We start from the raw sequence: 19,337 nt of genomic DNA, 5'->3' as shown, positions 1-19,337 counted from the left end.
AAATACTGCCAGGCGGTATTTTTTACTTTTTTACTGTGTTTTTTTATAAGTTTTATACTGCAGTATACTGTGTGTGTTTTACTGGTGTTCTACTGTTGTTTTGAGCTGTTCTGCTTTGTATTTTACTAGTGTTTTATAAAAACACAGTATTTTTGTAAAGATTTCCGTGTGACAGTATTTTTGTAAAAGTTAACCCAAATTCCAATATTTTTGTAAGTTTCCCAAATATAATCCAATATTTTATTAGTATTATTATTATTTTTTTAGCAAAACGAGATAGACACTATTTTTTTTTTTTGAAAGAGAGAGGAAGACTTGAATTGGGCTCTATTTATCTCTTTATTTGAGCCCAGCTATCAAACCCTAAAACCCTTCTGAATCTTTGATCGTCCTTTTCACAAAATCACGGCTACCAGCAGAGAAGAGGTGAATAGAGCCACACAGAGATAGCCATGGCAGACAAGGCGGTAACCATCCGTACTAGGAAATTCATGACAAATCGTCTTCTATCTAGAAAGCAATTCGTGAGTTTCTAACAACAACTCTAGCGTGTTCTTAATTATTGTGTGTGGTTAATGAGAAAATTTAGAAACCAAAAAGAAACTCTGTATCAATTTTTCCTGCGATTATAGATTTATTAAAATTGATATTCAACTGGGTTCAGTGAGAAAATAACTGATGGTTAAGTGGTTTTGATGCAGGTCATTGATGTTCTACATCCAGGGAGAGCTAATGTTTCTAAGGTTTGATTTTTTTTTTTTGGTCTTTTTCGGTGGTCTTTGATTCGGATTAAGGATGTTAATCACTCTATGAAGATCTTAATCTTTACTGTGCATAGCTTACAACTGAGATGAATGTCTTGATTTCGTAAAAGCTGTAACTATAGCTTAACTGAATGTTTAGCACAAGCTTTGGATTGAGTGTGATTGTTTTGTTTCTCTTTTTAAATCTGATTCTTTCTACATTAAATAGCTGTTAATGATTGGAGAAGGATTTTAGCTTTATCCATTTTATAATGTATTAATCATGTATGTAGGAAAGCTAATACTTGTGAAGTAAATTTGGCTTCTCAGTGTGTTTAGAACTTTAGAACTTCAAAATAATAAAGGTTGGGGTTTTGCCCTTCTGCAGAGTTAAATAATTTCTTCTAATTATTTGTTATTCTTCTATTGATATCTACTATCACAGGTGCATTAAAATAATAATAAAAGAATTGACTAAATGTACATCTAGCTTCATATTTATTAATGACAATTGTACATGTAATGGTGTTTGTGCAGCAAATCTGATTTTTATTTTATTTGCTCTTTGATCGTTGTTCCTTTCCCCTTGTTGATTTTTTATCATAATGAAGGTAGAGTTGAAGGAGAAGCTTGCAAGGATGTATGAGGTGAAGGATCCAAATGCAATCTTTGTTTTTAAGTTCCGCACACATTTTGGAGGGGGTAAATCAACCGGTTTTGGATTGATATACGATTCTGTGGAAAATGCAAAAAAGTATGAGCCAAAGTATAGGCTTGTCAGGGTAAGATTAATCTGCTCACTTGGTATTATTTTTATGTATAGTTATGCATTGTTGTATAGTTATGATGATAGATAAATAGATTTCAACTATTTTCAGAAAGGTTTTCTTTAATACCTGCAAGTTTACGTTTATGTTATACATTCAACTAGACTCCAACAGCACTTGATGTAGTACAGTGAAATGGGGAAACCACTGATTTTGAAGGAATTTCTCTGCATATTTCCTAGACTTGTTTTCTCTAAATTTCACTCTCTTTTGAAAACTTTGCAGAACGGACTAGATACTAAGGTTGAAAGGTCGAGGAAACAGATGAAGGAAAGAAAGAACAGAGCTAAGAAAATCCGCGGAGTAAAGAAGGTATGACATTTTGTTGTCTTTTTGTACTTGTTTGCATCACACTTTGAATACTATATTATATGATTTGTAGTGCTGTTTCTTTTCCAGCTGTAAATATATAGTTTCACTACTAATGTTGGTATCTTCCATATTTTACGGCCATTGCTGTGTATGCTCATTGGCTTTCTTTTTCGATTGTTTCTCGCTCAGACCAAGGCAGGTGATGCAGCTAAGAAGAAGTGAGGTTCTGCATAAATTTTGGCTCCATGTTTTGCAGATTTTTTCTTCATTACATTGTTTTTTTCATCTTACGTTTGCTTGTTAAACTTGGACAAAAGTTTTGGGAAATTCAACTTTGAGAACTTTTATTTTCGGTTCGTGTTGCTAGTTACTTTTTATCAGGAAAACTGCTAATTATGATGTTACATGGAGACAGATTGAATTTTGATTTTTAAGTTATTCATGATGAAAAGAAAGATCAGAAAATCTTGTCTTGAGATATGTTTTCCACATTTCCATAAATTTTGAAACCGAAAGCTACAGCTACAAATTTTATTCAAGTGGCAAACCTTGGCTTAAGCAAGGGTGAATTTAAGTCTTTGTGCTTGCTAGGCACCTTAATAGAAGGAAAGAAAAAAAAAGGTTATTATTTGAACTAGGAAAAACAAGAACATTTTAAACTAAATTTAGGGTGAATTTTAGTTCTTATACTTGCTAGGCACCTTAATAGAAGAAAAGATTTAAAAAAAAACAAGCTTATTATTTAGACTAATTTATTTATGTTATATTAAATGTACTATTTAATAGAAAGTGTTGTTATTCTAAAAAATATTGCAATTCAAATTTAAACTCATTCATGTATTTAAAAATATGTTTATATTATTATTTTTTACTTAATCCACATCTACAAACAAAACTATCTTTCTTTTATTGTTTTTCTAAAATAATAAAATAAAATAAAATAAGTTTTCTTAAAAACTTATTATTATTTATTGCAATTACTAAAAACAAATATTTTTATTATTTACAAAAAAAAAAAAACTGAAAAGGTGTATGATATTTTAAAAAAAATAAAAGTATTATAATTAAATTTAAACTATAATTAATATCGTGCAAGTAATAGAAGCAGAAAACTTGTGAATATATTATTGATTGAATTGGATAATGTACAATGAAGAATTACATGGTTTATATAGAAATCAATAATGAATAACCCTCGAAGTCTTTCAGATAATTCGAAGGTTTGGTTACTCGACTTGTTCTTCTTGGGATCACAGGAGGTGATGATGTTGGAAATTGGAATAGATTGTCTTGTTGTGTCGAAGATTGGTCATCTGTGTTTGCGGTTTTTGTTGTGTAATCCTGCAGAGGAGGGTTAGAAAAAGTAATAATAGTATGTTGTGCAGGATAATCATCTATTTGAGTATTGGTAATGTGAGAATTTGATAAAACAAGTGAAGAAAAAGGATCAACATTAGTGTGAGCAGTATTGAGTTTATAAAAAGAAAAAATATTTTCATGAAAAACGACATTGCGAGATATGAAAAATTGTTTAGTATTTAGATCATACAACCTATAACTTTTTACTCCTCTTGGGTAACCCATGAAAATACAAGTCCTTGCACGTGGCTCGAACTTCGTTTTGTGAGTAGTAAGTGTAGATGCAAACACAAGGCACCCAAAACATCTCAGGTTGGTATAGTCAGGAGCTTTATCGAGTAGAATCTCATGAGGAGTTTTGTTGTTTAGATTAGATGTAGGTGTTCGATTAATTAGAAAAACTGCAGTCATAAGACATTCAGTCCAGAATTTAATTGGAACCTTGGATTGAAAATAAAGAATCCTTGCAACATTGAGCAAGTGCTGATGTTTTCTCTCGACAACAACATTTTATTCAGGTATTTCAATGCAAGTAAATTCATGTAGAATGCCATGTTTAGAAAACAAATCCTTAAAAACAAGTTTAGGTGCATTATTAGACCTGAAACATTTAAAAAGACAATTGAATTGAGTTTGTATGTAAGAAAGAAACTCTAGTATGATAGATATAACATCGAATTTTTGTTTAAGAAGATAAATTCAAATGAATCTTGAGTGTTCATCAACCAAATTGAAGAAGTATCTATGATTAGAGTGTAAAGGTACATGATAGGGAGCCCAAATATCACAATGTATAACTTCAAAACAATTAGCAGCAAAACTATTATTACATTATTTAGAAAATGAAGCTTTTTTTGTTTTGCAAGAGAGCAAACATAACATGGTTCAATATGATGTAAATTTTTCATTTTACAATGAAGAGTATCTTTAAGTAAATTCAAACATTTGTGAGATAAATGTCTTAATCTAGTGTGCCAAGTCTCATTATAAATGGAAAAGACTTTGGTCGAAATTGGTGCAAGGTCCAAAATATAGAGTTTATTTCTGGATTCACTTTTGCTAATCATTTTCTCATTATGTATTTTCTGTATATAAAATTTATTAGCAAAAAAATTCATGACAAGAGTATTTCTATCTGTTAAACTGCTAATAGAGATGATATTATATTGAAACTAAGTGCATAAAGAACATCAATGATGATGAGAAGATCTATAAACTTGACATTGCCACTTTTGTGGACCATTAAATGATTATTGATAGGGAGGATCAATTTTATTAGAGATATAAGATGAATACTTTGGAATAAATTCATGTTAGAACAAATGTGCCTAGTCTACTATCCAAGAATTATTTTGAGGTAATATTAGAGGTATGGGACAGAATTGTACATGAGATACCGGTAGAGGAACTAGGATCCATGAAAGTCATACTAGATGTTTGTGTAGCAAGAAGGTTTGAGAACTTGTTTATATTGATTGGCAGTTAGTTGAGGCAGCAGGGTACTATTGTCATTGGGAGGTGGACAATTTCACTGGAAGTTTAGAATTGAAGCTTCTCTCTAAAAATTGAAGCTTATGAGACTTAAACTAGAGCTTATTAGTATTTTTCTGTAATTCTCGTGATAAATAAAAAGTCGAAATAGACGTAGTTCCATTACTATTGCGATATGGAGAGTGAACTATTATAAATTTTGTGTCTCTCTAAACTATATACTTAAACTTATTAATCATCTCGCCAATCTAACGAACTGATATTGGCTACTTTTTAGTGTCAACAACCTCAAAATTCAATCTAATTACTAATTGGATTGGATCGGTTTTTTAATTGGGTATCCAAATACACACCTAATTTTTTTAATAAAAAAATTAAGAAAAATACGTAAAATCAAAACATCAACATTTATTTAAGTTTAATACTCCCTAAAAATACTAACGTGATTAGTGTAATGAAACTTAAAGATTAAAATAACTAAAACAATAACATTAGCAAGTAATAAAATAAAATAAATACACAAAATAATCAAGTGTTACAAATTCAACAAAAAAATACACTAAAAGTATAATTAATATATATTTTTAATATTTATAATTATATAAATAAATAAATATAAATAGTTAATTTTTTAATATATATAAATGTAATTAGATTAGAACGATTTTTAATTATTTTTTGAGATTGATATCCAATAACTGATTTAATTTCTAACTTTTAACATCTAATCCAATTTAATTATAATCGAATATCTAATTTTTCGTGATTGGATATCCAATTCATAAAGAAAACTTTAAAAAATCATAAAATATTAATAAACTGAACTTCTATATAAATAATTAAATGACTTCCTAACAAAATCACTTGAGATTGTTGTTAAAATAGGTACAACTTTACCTTAAACCCCAAAATACTCCTCCCATTTTCAAACAACCGCCTCTCTCTTCACCCCTTCTTTCCTCCCTCTCTTGCTCTGCACTCACCCAAACTTTAATGAATCGACCACAACCAACATCCACCTCAGTCTCTTATCTCCACGACCATTGCAACCACCGCAACCGCATGACCTACATGACTCACGGACCGAACGACCACCGCGGACCCTCAGGCTTCTCCATTGACTTGCAATGTCGTCGTCAAAGGTTAGTTTTTTTTTAATGTTATCCATTTAAACCCTAAATTATCCATTCACCCCGATTTGTGGTTACTTTGAATTTTTTGTTTATTGTTTGGTAAAAATTGAGTTTTGGTGAAATTTGCGTTTTCTGTGATTTTTTTGTATATGGTACGATTGGGTACGATAGTGGTCCAATGAGGGGTACGATAGTAGTGTAATTTGGAGGTAGGGATGAAGGTCTGATGGTGGTTTGATGCAGGCACAATGCCTTTCTGTTGTTGAAATGAGCAAAGTTTGAGACGTAGGTCTGATAGTGGTCCGATGGTACCTAACATTAAAAAATAAGAAAAAATGGTAGCATCGGGCTACTATCGGACCTACCTCTTTAAAACTTTGCTCATTTCAACAACAGCAAGGCATCGAGCCCGTGTCGAACCACCATCGGATCTTCATCCATAACTTCCATATTACATTACTGAAAGTACTACTTGTTGATTTTCATGATTCAGATTAGCGAGTTGATTATCTTTGAATAGATTGATTTCAACACATGTATTTTAGACTTGAATTAAGAGTAAAGCAGTAAAGCACACAAAGATTTACAAGCTTCATCTGCACTAAGAACACATCTCAACCGACTAGTGCTTGGGTTCCCCGAACCAGGGTAATCTCATCTACTAATTCTCAAGAGTTTCATATTACAATTTCCAGTTCACTCTAAGGAATTTAATACAAACTTTACAACAATTAGTAATGAATTACCAACAGCAATCAATAATCTTGATTGCAAGTGCACAATCCCTTGTGCATCAACTGAGTTTGTCTTCGACACTTCTTCAATCTGAAATCCCTTCAGATCTGATGACGAAGTTGACACTGAACTCCCTTCAGTCTGAACTCAGCTACGTCAGGCTCTGATCGTTCTGCCATTGATGACCATCTTCAAGCTATACAATCAGACCTGTAGAAACAACAACAAGAACGGCAAGATACAACACTAACACCCACGATAAAACTGAACTAACTAACAATATCGATTTAATGGATAATCTGTTTACAGAATGAAACCGACTATTTATACCCAACAGAACAGTCCACCTGGCACTGGCTAACTCCTAACGATAAGTCATAACAGACTCACACCAACTTAACAGTACGCAAGTGTGCAGATATAACAGACTCAAAATCCAGACATGACTAGACATTCTATTAAAATAATCTGTCACAAAATAACGACACTTACAATTACTATCGTACCCCATCGTACCATATACAAAAAAATCACAAAAAAATGCAGATTTCACCAAAACTCAATTTTTTACTAAATAATAAACAAAAAATACGAAGAAACTACATATTGTTTGAATGGATAATTCAGGGTTTAAATGGATAATATTTTAAAAAATAAAACCAACCTTCCACATTCTCATTCCGAGGGTGGTTGTCGATGGTTGGAGAAACTTCGTGGGTGGCACTCGATGGTTGGAAAACTTTGTTGGTGGCGCGAGGTGGTTGGGCTGCTTCGTTCGGGCTTGAAATTTGGTGCGTTTCAGTTTAGGAAAGAAGGAGAAAAGAGCGAGAGAGAAAAGCGGGAAGAGAGATGAGTAGAGAGATTCAAAATGGGAAGGACATTTTTAAAATAAGAGGAAAGTTGACCTATTCCCCTAATATTAGTACAAGAATTAATTTTCCCCTAATACATGCATATATAATTAAATTTCTCAAATAGATAGTGAAATTTTCTTTTGGGTGTGTGTATATGTGTTTCTGTTTTCTTTTCTTTTACTTCTTTCAAATTGGGTGTTGTTGTTGTTGTGACGCGGTGACCAACGAAATTGTGTTTTGGGTCTCAAAATAGAAAAAATTATAAAAAAAAATACCATATTTTATTATTTATTTTACATTTATGGAGGGAAATCGGAAATCGGAGGCCGTATTGGAATGGCAAATTGACGATCCCGCCCATCCTTGGCTTGGCCACCCTCACTTCTCTCTCTTCCTACCTACGAAGGCTACGATGTACTCCTCTACTCTTTTTCCAATCAAAATATTTAAATATATAATTATATAAAACATTTTAATTAAATAATTGAAAAAAAAAAACGCTTACTCAAAAAACTTTCTAAATTCTTCAACCCATTCTCAAGTTTCAGCGGCAACGACTCTTCTCTTTCTCACTCTCTATATTATTATTTCCCCTTTTCTTTCTTTCTTTTTCTATCTAAACCCACCCATTATGTGTCTCGGATTTCGGAGATTGAGTCACCGGACTTCAGAAGATTTTCAAAAGAGTTTAGGATCACGCGATTTCCCAGACTTTGCTGCATTGTGTAAGCTTTTATTAACACTCTTGTTCTTTGATCTGGGTTTCTTTTTCTTTTTCGTATTTTTATTTTCTGGTTTCGTGTTTATTCAATTTTTTGTTCGGTTTCAGGGTCGGGTTAATTTGTTCCGGGAAGCATTTTTTTTCCCTTCTATTTCTCGAACTGGGGTTTTTGTTTTTGGTAAAGTGAATGGAATGACGAGGGAGCAACTGTTTCTCTTTGTTTTGATTTCGTTTGGTGAGGTTGTTTTGAACTGAAACTGGGTGGTTTTACGATTAGGGTTTCGTGTGGATTTAGGAGAGATGAAAGACTGTCTAAGATCTGGTAAGCGTTATGCTAAGACTGAGAGTGGTAAGGATTCTCTGAACCGGGCTGTTGTTGAGAGTATAGGACATGAGGAGAATCATGTGAGTTCTGAATCAGGGGATGAAAAGGTTAAAAATTCAATCTTTTGTGGTCCTGAGCTTGAGAGAGAGTCATTGGTGAATGAGGGGCTTGAAGAAAGTGGTGGACTTGGTGTGAATGAGGTGCTTGAAGAAAGTGCTGGACTTGGTGTGAATGAGGTGCTTGAAGAAAGTGCTGGACTTGGTGTGAATGAGGTGCTTGAAGAAAGTGCTGGACTTTGTGGTGATGAGGGTAGTTTTGTAAAGGTTGATGAGGTAGCTGATAATGGGAGGAAGAGGAAGAGGGTGGATGGTGCTGCATTCATTGACAGTGATGGTGTTGGTGCTGAGAAAAAGAAGGTTAAGGTTAAGGCGGAACAGCTGAGTAATGAAGTGCCAGTTGTTCGTAGGGTTCTGCGGTCAAGTTCTGTGTTGGCTGGTGAAGGTGACAAAGTGAAGGTGTCTGAAGATATTTTTGATTTAAAGACGAAGGAAGGTGATAAGTCTGAAAAGAAATTGGCCGAACAGAATAAGGTTAAGAGAGATCAATTGGATGGTGGTCTTGATAAGATCTCAGGACATAAGCGCAAGAGACCACCTTTAGAGAATGATTCCAGTGAATTGAAGAAGTTAGAGAGTGATGCCAGTGAACTGAAGAAGGTAGAGAGTGTTGCTAGTGAATTGACGAAGGTAGCGTGTGATGCTAGTGAATTGAAGAAGGTAGAGAGTGATGCCTGTGAATTGAAGAAGGTAGAGAGTGGTGCCTGTGAACTAAAGAAGGTAGAAAGACGTGGGAGGCCACGCAAAGTGGAAAATGAAGTGCATGGTCAATTAGCATTGGGTAGTGGGTTGAAGAAGAAGGTAGAGAGTGATGCCAGTGAACTGAAGAAGGTAGAGAGTGATGCTAGTGAACTTAGGAAGGTAGTGAGTGATGCTAGTGAATTGAAGAAGGTAGAAGGTGATGCCTGTGAATTGAAGAAGGTAGAGAGTGATGCTTGTGAATTGAAGAAGGTAGAAAGACGTGGGAGGCCACGCAAAGTGGAAAATGAAGTGCATGGTCAATTAGCATCGGGTAGTGGGTTGAAGAAGAAGGTAGAGAGTGATGCCGGTAAATTGAAGAAGGTAGAGAGACGTGGGAGACCACGCAAAGTGGAAAATGAAGTGCATGGTCAATTAGCATCGGGTAGTGGGTTGAAGAAGAAGGTAGAGAGTGATGTCGGTAAATTGAAGAAGGTAGAGAGACGTGGGAGGCCACGCAAAGTGAAAAATGAGGTGCTTGGTCAATTAGCATCAGGTAGCGAGTCGAAGAAGGTAGAGAGTGATGCCACTGAATTGAAGAAGGTAGATAGTGATGCCACTGAATTGGAGAAGGTTGAGGGTGATGCCACTGAATTGAAGGTAGAGAGACGTGGGAGGCCACGCAAAGTGGAAAATGAAGTGCATGGTCAATTAGCATTGGGTAGTGGGTTGAAGAAGAAGGTAGAGAGTGGTGCCAGTGAACTGAAGAAGGTAGAGAGACGTGGGAGGCCACGGAAAGTGGAAAATGAAGTGCATGTTCAATTAGCATCGGGCAGTGGGTTGAAGAAAAAGTTGAGGGATAAGCGTCGAAGACCCCTCAAAATGCGAGAGACTCGTGGAAGGCCTCGAAAAGTGCAAGAGGGGCCTGGAGTGTCGAAACTTAAGCTTCGGAGACCCTCAAAAACACGAGAGAGAAATAAATCTTTAAAACGCAACCTAGGGAGACTGCACAATGTTGAAAATCAAGAGAATAACAAGTTGATATCTGATGGTCAATTAAAGAAGTTAAGACATACATGTGGGATGCCCCTGAAGGGGGATGTTGATATGAAGGAAAGAGAAATAGATGTGGATGATATAGGGCAGCCAGTACATTCTGTCCTGCAACCTAATGAGCAGGACAATGTGAATCCAAACCTGCCAGCTTGCTTGTTATGCCAGGAAACAGAGCAGAATGGAAATGAATTGAACGTGGATATATTATCATCACCTAACAAGAACAAAATTGTGGTGGATTCGATGATCAAGGAAGCTGAAGCCACAACACGGAAGAGATCCAATACAGTTCATGAACAGAGCCTCGAATATGCGAAGCGTAGTGTTGTGAAAGGGAAAACTAAAAAGAAGGATGGAGAAGAGGAACCTCCTAGAAGTGTGGTAAAACAGTCTGTGAGAGAGAAAATTATAGAATTGCTTCTGAGTGCAGGCTGGACAATTCAACGTAGGCCTAGGGCTTCCAAGGATTACCTTGACGCTGTGTATGTTAGTCCAGATGGGAAGACTCACTGGTCAGTCACCCTAGCTTATAAGAGGCTTAGAAAACACTACGAAAATGGTGATGGTGAAGATGAGGTTTATAAAGCTGGTTTCAAGTTTATTCCTATACCTGATGAGGAATTTGGTATGCTTAAAAGGGTAGCTATCAATAAAAGAGGAGAAAATAAATTGAAACGAAAAGCAGGAAAGGAATCTGGCAAGACAGAGCGTACAAGAAAATTGGTTGCAAAATTACAGAGAGGGAGGTCCAGAAAGAAATCTTTGCATTGTAACCGAGAAAATTCAGCTGGTACTCAACACAAGCGAATACCAATTTTGGTTCGAGGTCATAAGCAGAAGAAAACTCAAAATGGAAAACAGCGTACTTTGTTGGTTCGCAGCTCCTTGGAGGATGCAGATTCAGATTCTGATGGCTATATCCTGTATTCTGGGAGTAGAACTGTGCTTGCCTGGATGATTGACATGGGAACTGTTTCATTAAACGGGAAGGTGCACTGTTTGAACCGAAGAAAGACACATGTGCTGCTTGAGGGTCAAATTACAAGAAATGGCATTCTCTGTGACTGCTGTCGTAAAACCTTGACAATTTCAGAATTTGAAAGTCATGCAGGAAGTAATCTCTGTGAACCATATAACAACATATTTCTAGAGTCTGGACCTTCCCTCTTGGAATGCCTGTTAGACTCTTGGAATAAGCAACTTCAATCTGAGTGTAAGGGATTTCTTGACGTAGACGTCAATGGTGAAGACCCAAATGATGACACTTGTGGTATCTGCGGAGATGGTGGAGATTTGATCTGTTGCGATGGTTGCCCATCAACATTCCACCAAAGTTGTTTAGATATTCAAGTATGTACATCTGACCTCTTATGCACTTTTTGAAATGTGTATATCATCTTTAAATATCGCTTCCATTGCATGCAACAGTGAAGTTGCCATGTCACTAATTTCCTTGGCTACTTATAATAATGTCAAGGGTTTACTTTTGAGCATACAGTGTGAAACTAAAGTAACTCATGTGATGTGTGTGACCCTAATTGGTGTGTCATATTTTTTATTTTTCAAACTGCACGAGTTTACTTATTGAACTGAAAGACAAAAATGGATTACAGGTAGTGGGGAGGGTTGACAACAATTTGATGTTTTGTTACCATGCTAAGACCAAAACCAATGCTACAATTTTATATGTATATAAAAAGCTCAATGCTGTAATTGCATGTTTTTGCTTATGGGTTTGTTGCTTTGTTGCCTGCACAGTAAAGATATGTACATACTACATTGTGTTCGGCAACAAATGTTTGGAAAGTAGAATTTTACTGTTTAATTATATTATGATAACAAGACGTTTATTGAATATTCCAGAAACAGAACATGTTTAATTGTTGCCCTTTTTCATTTTTGTTTTTTTGCAGTTGGTTCGTTTTGATTATTGACATTGTACTAAACGAGAACACTGTTTTTTCTTTTACTGCAGAATTTCCCTTCTGGTGATTGGCATTGTGTATATTGCTCATGCAAATTTTGTGGGATGGCTGGTGGAAGAGAATTTCAAGAGAATGATGATGATGATTTGGGTGCTTCAGAGTTTTTTACATGCCATTTGTGTGAGGAAAAATGTAAAGCTCTAGCTTTCGTGCATATTTGATAATATTTTTATCAATATTGTTTAGAATAAATTTATGTTTTACAGTTTTTTCTTTTCTTGTTGTAGTTCATCATTCTTGTAGTAGGGAAAGTGATGCGGGGTATAATTTTTCCAGCGCTTCACCATTCTGTGGGAGCAAGTGTCAACAGGTATGATTTGCATTGGTAGAATATTATGCAGCTTGAATTTGCAAGATAGTGATTAGGGGCATTGTTTCCTATTGTTGGCCCCTTTAATTTAATATGTTAAATTATGGTGAGCGCACAAGTGAATTTTGTATACATGAGTTTGATTGCTTTTCAAGATTAAGTTTATTTATACATACATATTTATATATATAAATATATAAATATGTAAGCAGGAAATAGGAATATAAATTTATTAATCATTGCAAACATAGCTGCCTCTCAGTGATCTATATTCCCTTAGTTTTTGTTGGAAAAATTGTTTTACGTGCATACTGCGTAATGGTGAATTTCTTCATATTGTGAAATATGCCTTAGTTAAGAGTTAAGACTTTGATTTGATTGTCATTAAGAGGAAGTGTTACGTTTCTCTCTTTTGAACTCTGTATTCCCAATTGAACACTTTGTCGATCTAATTTGCATTTATACCTGATCGCACAGATTTATTCCTGTTTTTGTTCTGCCAGCTATTTGAGAAACTGAAGACCCTTATTGGGGTGAAACACAAGATGGAAGAAGGATTTTCTTGGACTCTTGTTCGTCGGTCTAGTGTTGGCTCAAGTACTTCTGTATGTGATAGATTTCAAGAATGCAATGAAGCACAACAAATTGAATGCAATGGCAAGATAGCTGTTGCATTGTCTATAATGGACGAATGCTTTTTGCCTATGGTTGACAACAGAAGTGGGATCAATCTGATTCATAACATTGTTTATAATTTTGGGTAGGCATACTTTTTGCTTTTAGTTTATCTCAACATTTCTTCAGAAATGTGTGTGTGTGTGTGTGCTTAATAATACTAATTAATTTTGTCTCCTGTACAGGTCTAACTTTAACCGCCTGAATTATAGTGGTTTTTTAACTGTAATTCTAGAGAGAGGTGATGAGATTGTCTGTGTAGCTTCAGTTCGGTATGTGATGGCATTATGCTAATGAGATTGTTATTCTTCAACAGTTAGTTGTTGGTTAATGTCTGGGTTAGCTTTTGCATGATGGGATAGAATTGTTTGGACAAATAGCTGAATTGAATCATCCCTCTTCTCCCTCTATGTAACAGGATCCACGGAACTGAATTAGCAGAAATGCCATTCATTGGGACCCGCTATATGTATAGACGCCAAGGAATGTGCCGACGGCTTTTATGTGCAATTGAATCGGTATGTTCTAACAGTAAACATCTTTGCTTTATGTCAAAATACATATGAAAATTTTGATAGTTCTCCTTTAAGTTTCTATAATGTAGATTTTGCGAATTCATTGTACTGCTACATTCAGTTTCAGTTTACTGATTACGGTCTCAATTCTTTTTAGAAAAGAAAATAATGCTGAATTTTATAATGTTGGACTGAAATTTTTCTTTTTGTTTGATAATATGCTATTTGAAATTGTAAATGCCTGGAGTGATGTCTTAGTGTTTCTTCCACGTATCGGTTTGTGATTTTCACTAATTTTATTAACCATTGTCACGTTATTTTCTACTGATTTATTTTTGTTCTTCTTTATCAGGTCCTTTGCTCTCTAAATGTTGAGAAGTTGGTTCTGCCTGCTATCTCCCAACTTACAGAAACATGGACTTCCGTATTTGGTTTTAGGCCCCTTGAGATATCACACAAGAAGAAAATGAAAAATATGAACCTGTTGGTTTTCCCTGGCGTACAGATGTTACAGAAACCACTGTTGAACATTGACAATGCAGAAAAAAGTTCAATTATTGCTGAAGGTAGTTATTTTATTTTTGTATTTCACGTTTGTCAGCCTTCAAGACATGTTTTATATCATAATGATACTTATTGCAGGTCCAAGGTCCAGTGAACCTGGGCACCATACCAAGGAGGAAGTGTTGTGTAAAACTGATGAAACAGGCATCAAAGGGTGTGTTTCTAACATTTCTAGTGAAGCAAATCCTGGTGTGAATATAAATGAAACTGCTAGTGTATCCGGTTTGCAACGTCTTGATGTCTGTTTAAATAATACTGAGAACAAATGTTTGATCAAGCTTTCTGTGGCTCATGATAATATGGAAGGTAAAATCATAAGCTTTGAAGATTCACATGGTTTGCTTGAACAGACCAAAGAGACCAGTGACTGTCAAAAGGATTTTTGTGGCCCAGAGACTTCAGTTCTTGATCAAAAAGTAAAGGAGTTGGGAAGGCAATTTAGCCAGTGGAATATTTCGGGAGAGAAAATTGAATCGTCTGTTTTACTTTGCACTGAAGTTGATGCAACTAAAACTGGGGGATCTTCTCTCTGTGCCTCCAGGGATGATACCGAATGTGTTCATTGTGAGGCAAAAGTTGAGGATCACACTGTTGCAAACAATCTCGATTCTTGTGATAAGGTTTCTACGCACTGCTCTGCTGGAATCAGTGCTTCTGAACTTGATGAAAAAATTGTTTCTTCTGAGTTGGAAGTTTCTGTTGAAAATGGTTGCCACGACTCAGACTCTAGGACTGGAGTAAAGATATCCAGTGATGATATAGATAGCTGTCATCATCCCGAAGAAAAAATACTTAAATGTCATGTAAATGACTGTGCAGCTGCTCAGCAAACATCTGTAACAGTAGATGACAAACATATGACATCTAATGCCTGCTCTGTTTCCCAAAATACTAACAAGGTCTCTGCTGATGCAGTTCACCCAATTTTAAGCCAAGAAGCACAAGACGATATTAAGGATAGAATACCTTTGCCAGTGGACTCTAATTGTGACCCTTCTTGTGCAGCCTCTGTTGACAGTAATTGCAAATCCAATGAGGTTATTTCCAGTTCTCTTGGGGTAGTGGTGGATGGTCTCCGGCATTGAGATGTAAGCTTTTCTGCCGAAACATATATAACTAATACTATGCTGATAGGAATTACCAACCGGAAGGTCTTGGTTAATTGATGACTCCTCAAAGCAATCTGGTGCACAGTTTGATGATAGTATTTGGAGCAAAATCTGACTGGCTGTTCACTGTGCTTCTGGTGCGTTCAACCTTTTTTTTGGCCATGGTTATGTGGTTATAATTCAATGAACAAGGCTAGTTGATTTTGTTTTAGCTTTTTAACAGTGGTTATGTAAGAACAGAGGTAGAGCCTTCTAGGTGGTGGTGTTGACTTGTTAGGAAACAACTGAGTTTCATTTTGGTCCTTAATATTCAAAGGATGGCAGTAGCATAAGCAGAGTAATATTTCTTGTAGGTATTTAGGGAAGAAGGTACATAGTTGTTTCTTTGTTAATAGCTAAGCCTAAACGGTTTTGTAGTGGCTTGTACTTTCTTTTAGCACAACTGATACATATTGCTACTAGCTGAGAGTCACCTATCGGTTTGTGTATCGGTAGGCCTCTCTCACATTGTAAATATAACTATTCATCGGCTAGGAAAAAAGCTTTTTGCATTTTCTTTATTCATATTTATTATGTTGTTTGTTTAGGGGATATTGTTGGGACTATTTAAACCCAAATCAGTAAAACTCCATTGATCCTTGTAAACTCATCTAAAACCCATTTCACTAAACTGATTCTTGCAAACTCGTTTCACAAAAATTTCATTAATTTAAACAAATGAATCTGAGAAGAAAATCAATAAACAAGAGGTGATGGCACTGGAGCAAATCTACATCCTGCGAGTTCATTGACGTTGCCTAAGCAGTAAGCGCGCCCACCAAGGGCCTACAAGGCGATATTTTGGTTTGGGGAGTTGAAATAGTGAGGGTGAGATTGTGTTTGTTTGTTTGCCTTTTTTTTTTTCTTTTAATAATTAAATTGAAAAAAATAAGGTTTATTTAAAGTTAATTAATAAGTTTTTTTTTTATTTCAAAATGCATATGTGATGTTGCTTAAAACAACAAAAAAACAAAAAAAACCTGCATCACATCAAATAAATTTGACAAAAATTGCATTCCCATTTGATTTGAATTTTTAATTTTTTTAAACCAAACCAGTTTTACGATTTTTTAAAAATTCAAAATCAAACCAAACCAATTCACTCAAGAAATGGTTTGTATTTCGTAGTTGTTCTATTTTTTTTTTTTTTTATATAATAATAGTTAATTTTTTTGGTAATTCTTTTACTTTTAATAAGTTTATAATACTTAAATAACAATAAAAAATACTTTGATTACAATATTAAGTCAATATCAATGTTTACCTAAATTTGTTCCCAAATATCAGTATTCCGTCCAAAAAATATTAAGTACATATAAAATAATTATATGGATTGGTTTGCTTGTAATCAAAAACACATTCCTACTATTAGTTGAAGTGAGGTTGGAATCGGTATTGTAAACAACCCGATTAGAATGAGATTGAAACTACAACAATTCGAGATTAAGATTGATTGTCCTTGGCGGTGAAAACTATTGTGAGATGTTTGAAGAAAACCTTGGCAAGAAATTCTCTAATTGTAAGAGTTAGTCGAGCCCGTTAACTTGGCTTGATAGTGAAACTCAAAGATAGGTCCATAGATTTGAAGACCAAGGACGTAAGTGGCTTTGTAACTGAATCTTGTAAAAATTGAGAGTTTGCAGTTTTTAAACCTTAAATTATGTACTTTACAAGTTTGAATATTTGCTATATATGTGCTTGCCCATTTACTAGCATTAATTTGATTGATTACATATTTTTTTTAGTAAGTTTTAAAATTTTAAAATTATTTTAAATTTCTAATTCACCCCTCTTAGAAATATACCTTGGGGATTAACAATGGTATCAGAGGAAATACTCATTTATTTGATTAGATTTCACAATCTAGAGCAAATAATATGCTTGAAGGTTTAAGCACAAGTAGAGCACTATTTTCTGATGGAGTAGATTTTTCTTATTGGAAAATTAGAATAGAAACTTACCTTGAATCTATTGACTATGATTTGTGATATATTGTGTGTAATGTCATTTATATTGTAAAGCATGTAACAAGAAAATGTTGTCTAAAAATATTAAAGGTTAATATGCTCTTATATGTAGTTTGGATAGAGATGTTTTTAAAAAAATATTGAACAAGCCTCTACGTGTGTGCTTTTATAAAATTCTCTTTTATAATTTATATAATTATACCAAAAGTGTGGGTAATTTAAAATTTTGCAGTTAAAATAAATACTTTATTTTTATAAAAGTTAGGTACTAATCTTTATGGGGACCCCCTTATAACAAAATATTTACATTTGGTTCCAAAATATTTTTACAACATAAACCTTATATTTCAATATACAATCAAAAGAAACATCCTGTCCACTGGGCCGTGGCACCACGGTTGATATGTACTTGTTGTTCCGACCTCAGACTCATGGCTGCTCAACTTTAGCCTTCCCTTTACCTCCACCATTTAGCACCCGTGAGTCACAGAGACTCAGCAAGAAAAGTGAATAAAACAATAATCAATATGACATTCATCTACTCAATCTCACATTAACATGCTTAAGCATTTTCATAAATATCGTAATCACGCAAATTCGGTACTTCATAAATTACCCTTACCACTCGTTAACCACAAGCTGAATATGTCACTATCGTTGCCCGATAAAGCAAGCGATAAGTAAGAAACCTATCCACAGTTTTAGAAGAAATTACTCGTAACGGTAATGACCGTTTCCAACCCTCGGTCATAACCGAGGCTTAACACATAAATATTCAGGTTCTCGATCATAATCGAGACTACAACCATACAATTGTTAATCACTTAACCCTAAGTGATACATAACACTTTTCTTACCTCAGTCCAGAACTCAAGTGTGCAAGCTGACCTGAGTGGAAAATAAGCTGGGCGATCTCAATCTTATGTCACGAAAACCAAAACTCAATAAAAACCTTAATTCAATTTCCGGGGATAAACCCTAATTCTCATAACTGGACAAACCCTATTTTCCACAGGATCAAACTAACTCAAATATCACTAAAAATACCCTAAATTAAACTCTGGAAAGCACCCCAAGCCAAACCAGATTCAAAGAGAAAACCCGAGATTTCCCCCTGCTAGCAAAACCGATTAACCGGTTTGCTAGTTGCCTGCAAAATCGGTCGACCGATTTTCTGGGCGGCCATGGGGAAATCTGGTTTTTCACCCCAAAACCCGATCTAAGCTCCACCAAACCTGCTAAAACCTTCCAGAACATTTTATTACCATAAACACATTCCATTCAAGTCAACAATTCACTTTAATTCAATAAATTAAACAAAATCTCACCAAAGAACAAGAATTGAACTCATGAACATAATATTTTCCTAAAACATCACAGCTGCCACTAAAATTCCTCAAACCAAAATCATACAAACCTTAAAACAACCTGAAAAAAATATAATTTCAATCTTAATTTAGCACCTCAGACCCGAAGCCCTAAAACCCTAACAAAATATTCTAAACTTTTAAAAATCAAGTAAAGAAGGGTTGGGAAATCACCTCACTACTTAAGGAGCTTCTAACCTTGATCAATCCTACCAAAAACTGATTGAAATTGATGAAGAACAATGCCCAAATCTTGCTGCTCCTAGGGTTTCGAAGGGTAGAGGGAGAAAGGGAAGAACTTTCTATATTTTTTTTTTTGATGTTTTTCTCTTAATTCTCAAAAACAAAAGGTATAGCCTAAGCTATTATATTAATAATTAACTAATATTCAGCCCACTAATTAGAAAAATAAATAAACCAAAATAAAGTAAAATGACTATCTTACCATTTCCCTTA

General features: G+C 34.7%; 2 protein-coding genes across 3 annotated transcripts; both read left to right on the top strand.

Annotated features, from left to right (window-relative positions):
- The first annotated feature begins 248 nt into the window (after positions 1-248).
- Positions 249-2,234, top strand: LOC115703845 (small ribosomal subunit protein eS24z). Its single transcript, XM_030631078.2, has 5 exons — positions 249-524; positions 702-743; positions 1,355-1,525; positions 1,796-1,882; positions 2,072-2,234. The coding sequence occupies exons 1-5, from the start codon at positions 453-455 to the stop codon at positions 2,102-2,104; spliced, it is 405 nt and encodes a 134-aa protein (XP_030486938.1). The 5' UTR covers positions 249-452; the 3' UTR covers positions 2,105-2,234.
- A 5,372-nt stretch (positions 2,235-7,606) lies between these two features.
- Positions 7,607-16,062, top strand: LOC115703852 (uncharacterized). Of its 2 annotated transcripts, XM_061106878.1 has the most exons (10): positions 7,607-8,179; positions 8,284-8,736; positions 8,773-11,700; positions 12,326-12,467; positions 12,563-12,645; positions 13,149-13,405; positions 13,506-13,592; positions 13,739-13,838; positions 14,188-14,401; positions 14,478-16,062. In XM_061106878.1, the coding sequence occupies exons 2-10, from the start codon at positions 8,476-8,478 to the stop codon at positions 15,482-15,484; spliced, it is 5,079 nt and encodes a 1,692-aa protein (XP_060962861.1). In that variant the 5' UTR covers positions 7,607-8,179; positions 8,284-8,475; the 3' UTR covers positions 15,485-16,062. The 2 variants fall into 2 exon arrangements, with proteins under 2 accessions (XP_060962861.1, XP_030486944.2); XM_030631084.2 differs by having other exon boundaries at positions 8,284-11,700.
- The last annotated feature ends 3,275 nt before the right edge of the window (positions 16,063-19,337 follow it).

Source organism: Cannabis sativa, chromosome X (assembly GCF_029168945.1).
Source record: "Cannabis sativa cultivar Pink pepper isolate KNU-18-1 chromosome X, ASM2916894v1, whole genome shotgun sequence".
In the NCBI taxonomy this organism is placed as follows: Eukaryota; Viridiplantae; Streptophyta; class Magnoliopsida; order Rosales; family Cannabaceae; genus Cannabis; species Cannabis sativa.
Note: the sequence above shows the minus strand (reverse complement) of the source record. Positions and strands in the feature narration are given on the sequence as shown.

Coding starts and splice junctions, on each gene's coding strand:
- LOC115703845 (XM_030631078.2), top strand. CDS start 453: ATGGCAGACAAGGCGGTAACCATCCGTACTAGGAAATTCATGACAAAT. Junction 525..701: donor TTCTATCTAGAAAGCAATTC/GTGAGTTTCTAA, acceptor GTTTTGATGCAG/GTCATTGATGTTCTACATCC. Junction 1,526..1,795: donor CAAAGTATAGGCTTGTCAGG/GTAAGATTAATC, acceptor AAAACTTTGCAG/AACGGACTAGATACTAAGGT.
- LOC115703852 (XM_030631084.2), top strand. CDS start 8,476: ATGAAAGACTGTCTAAGATCTGGTAAGCGTTATGCTAAGACTGAGAGT. Junction 13,839..14,187: donor TTTTATGTGCAATTGAATCG/GTATGTTCTAAC, acceptor CTTCTTTATCAG/GTCCTTTGCTCTCTAAATGT. Junction 14,402..14,477: donor AAGTTCAATTATTGCTGAAG/GTAGTTATTTTA, acceptor TACTTATTGCAG/GTCCAAGGTCCAGTGAACCT.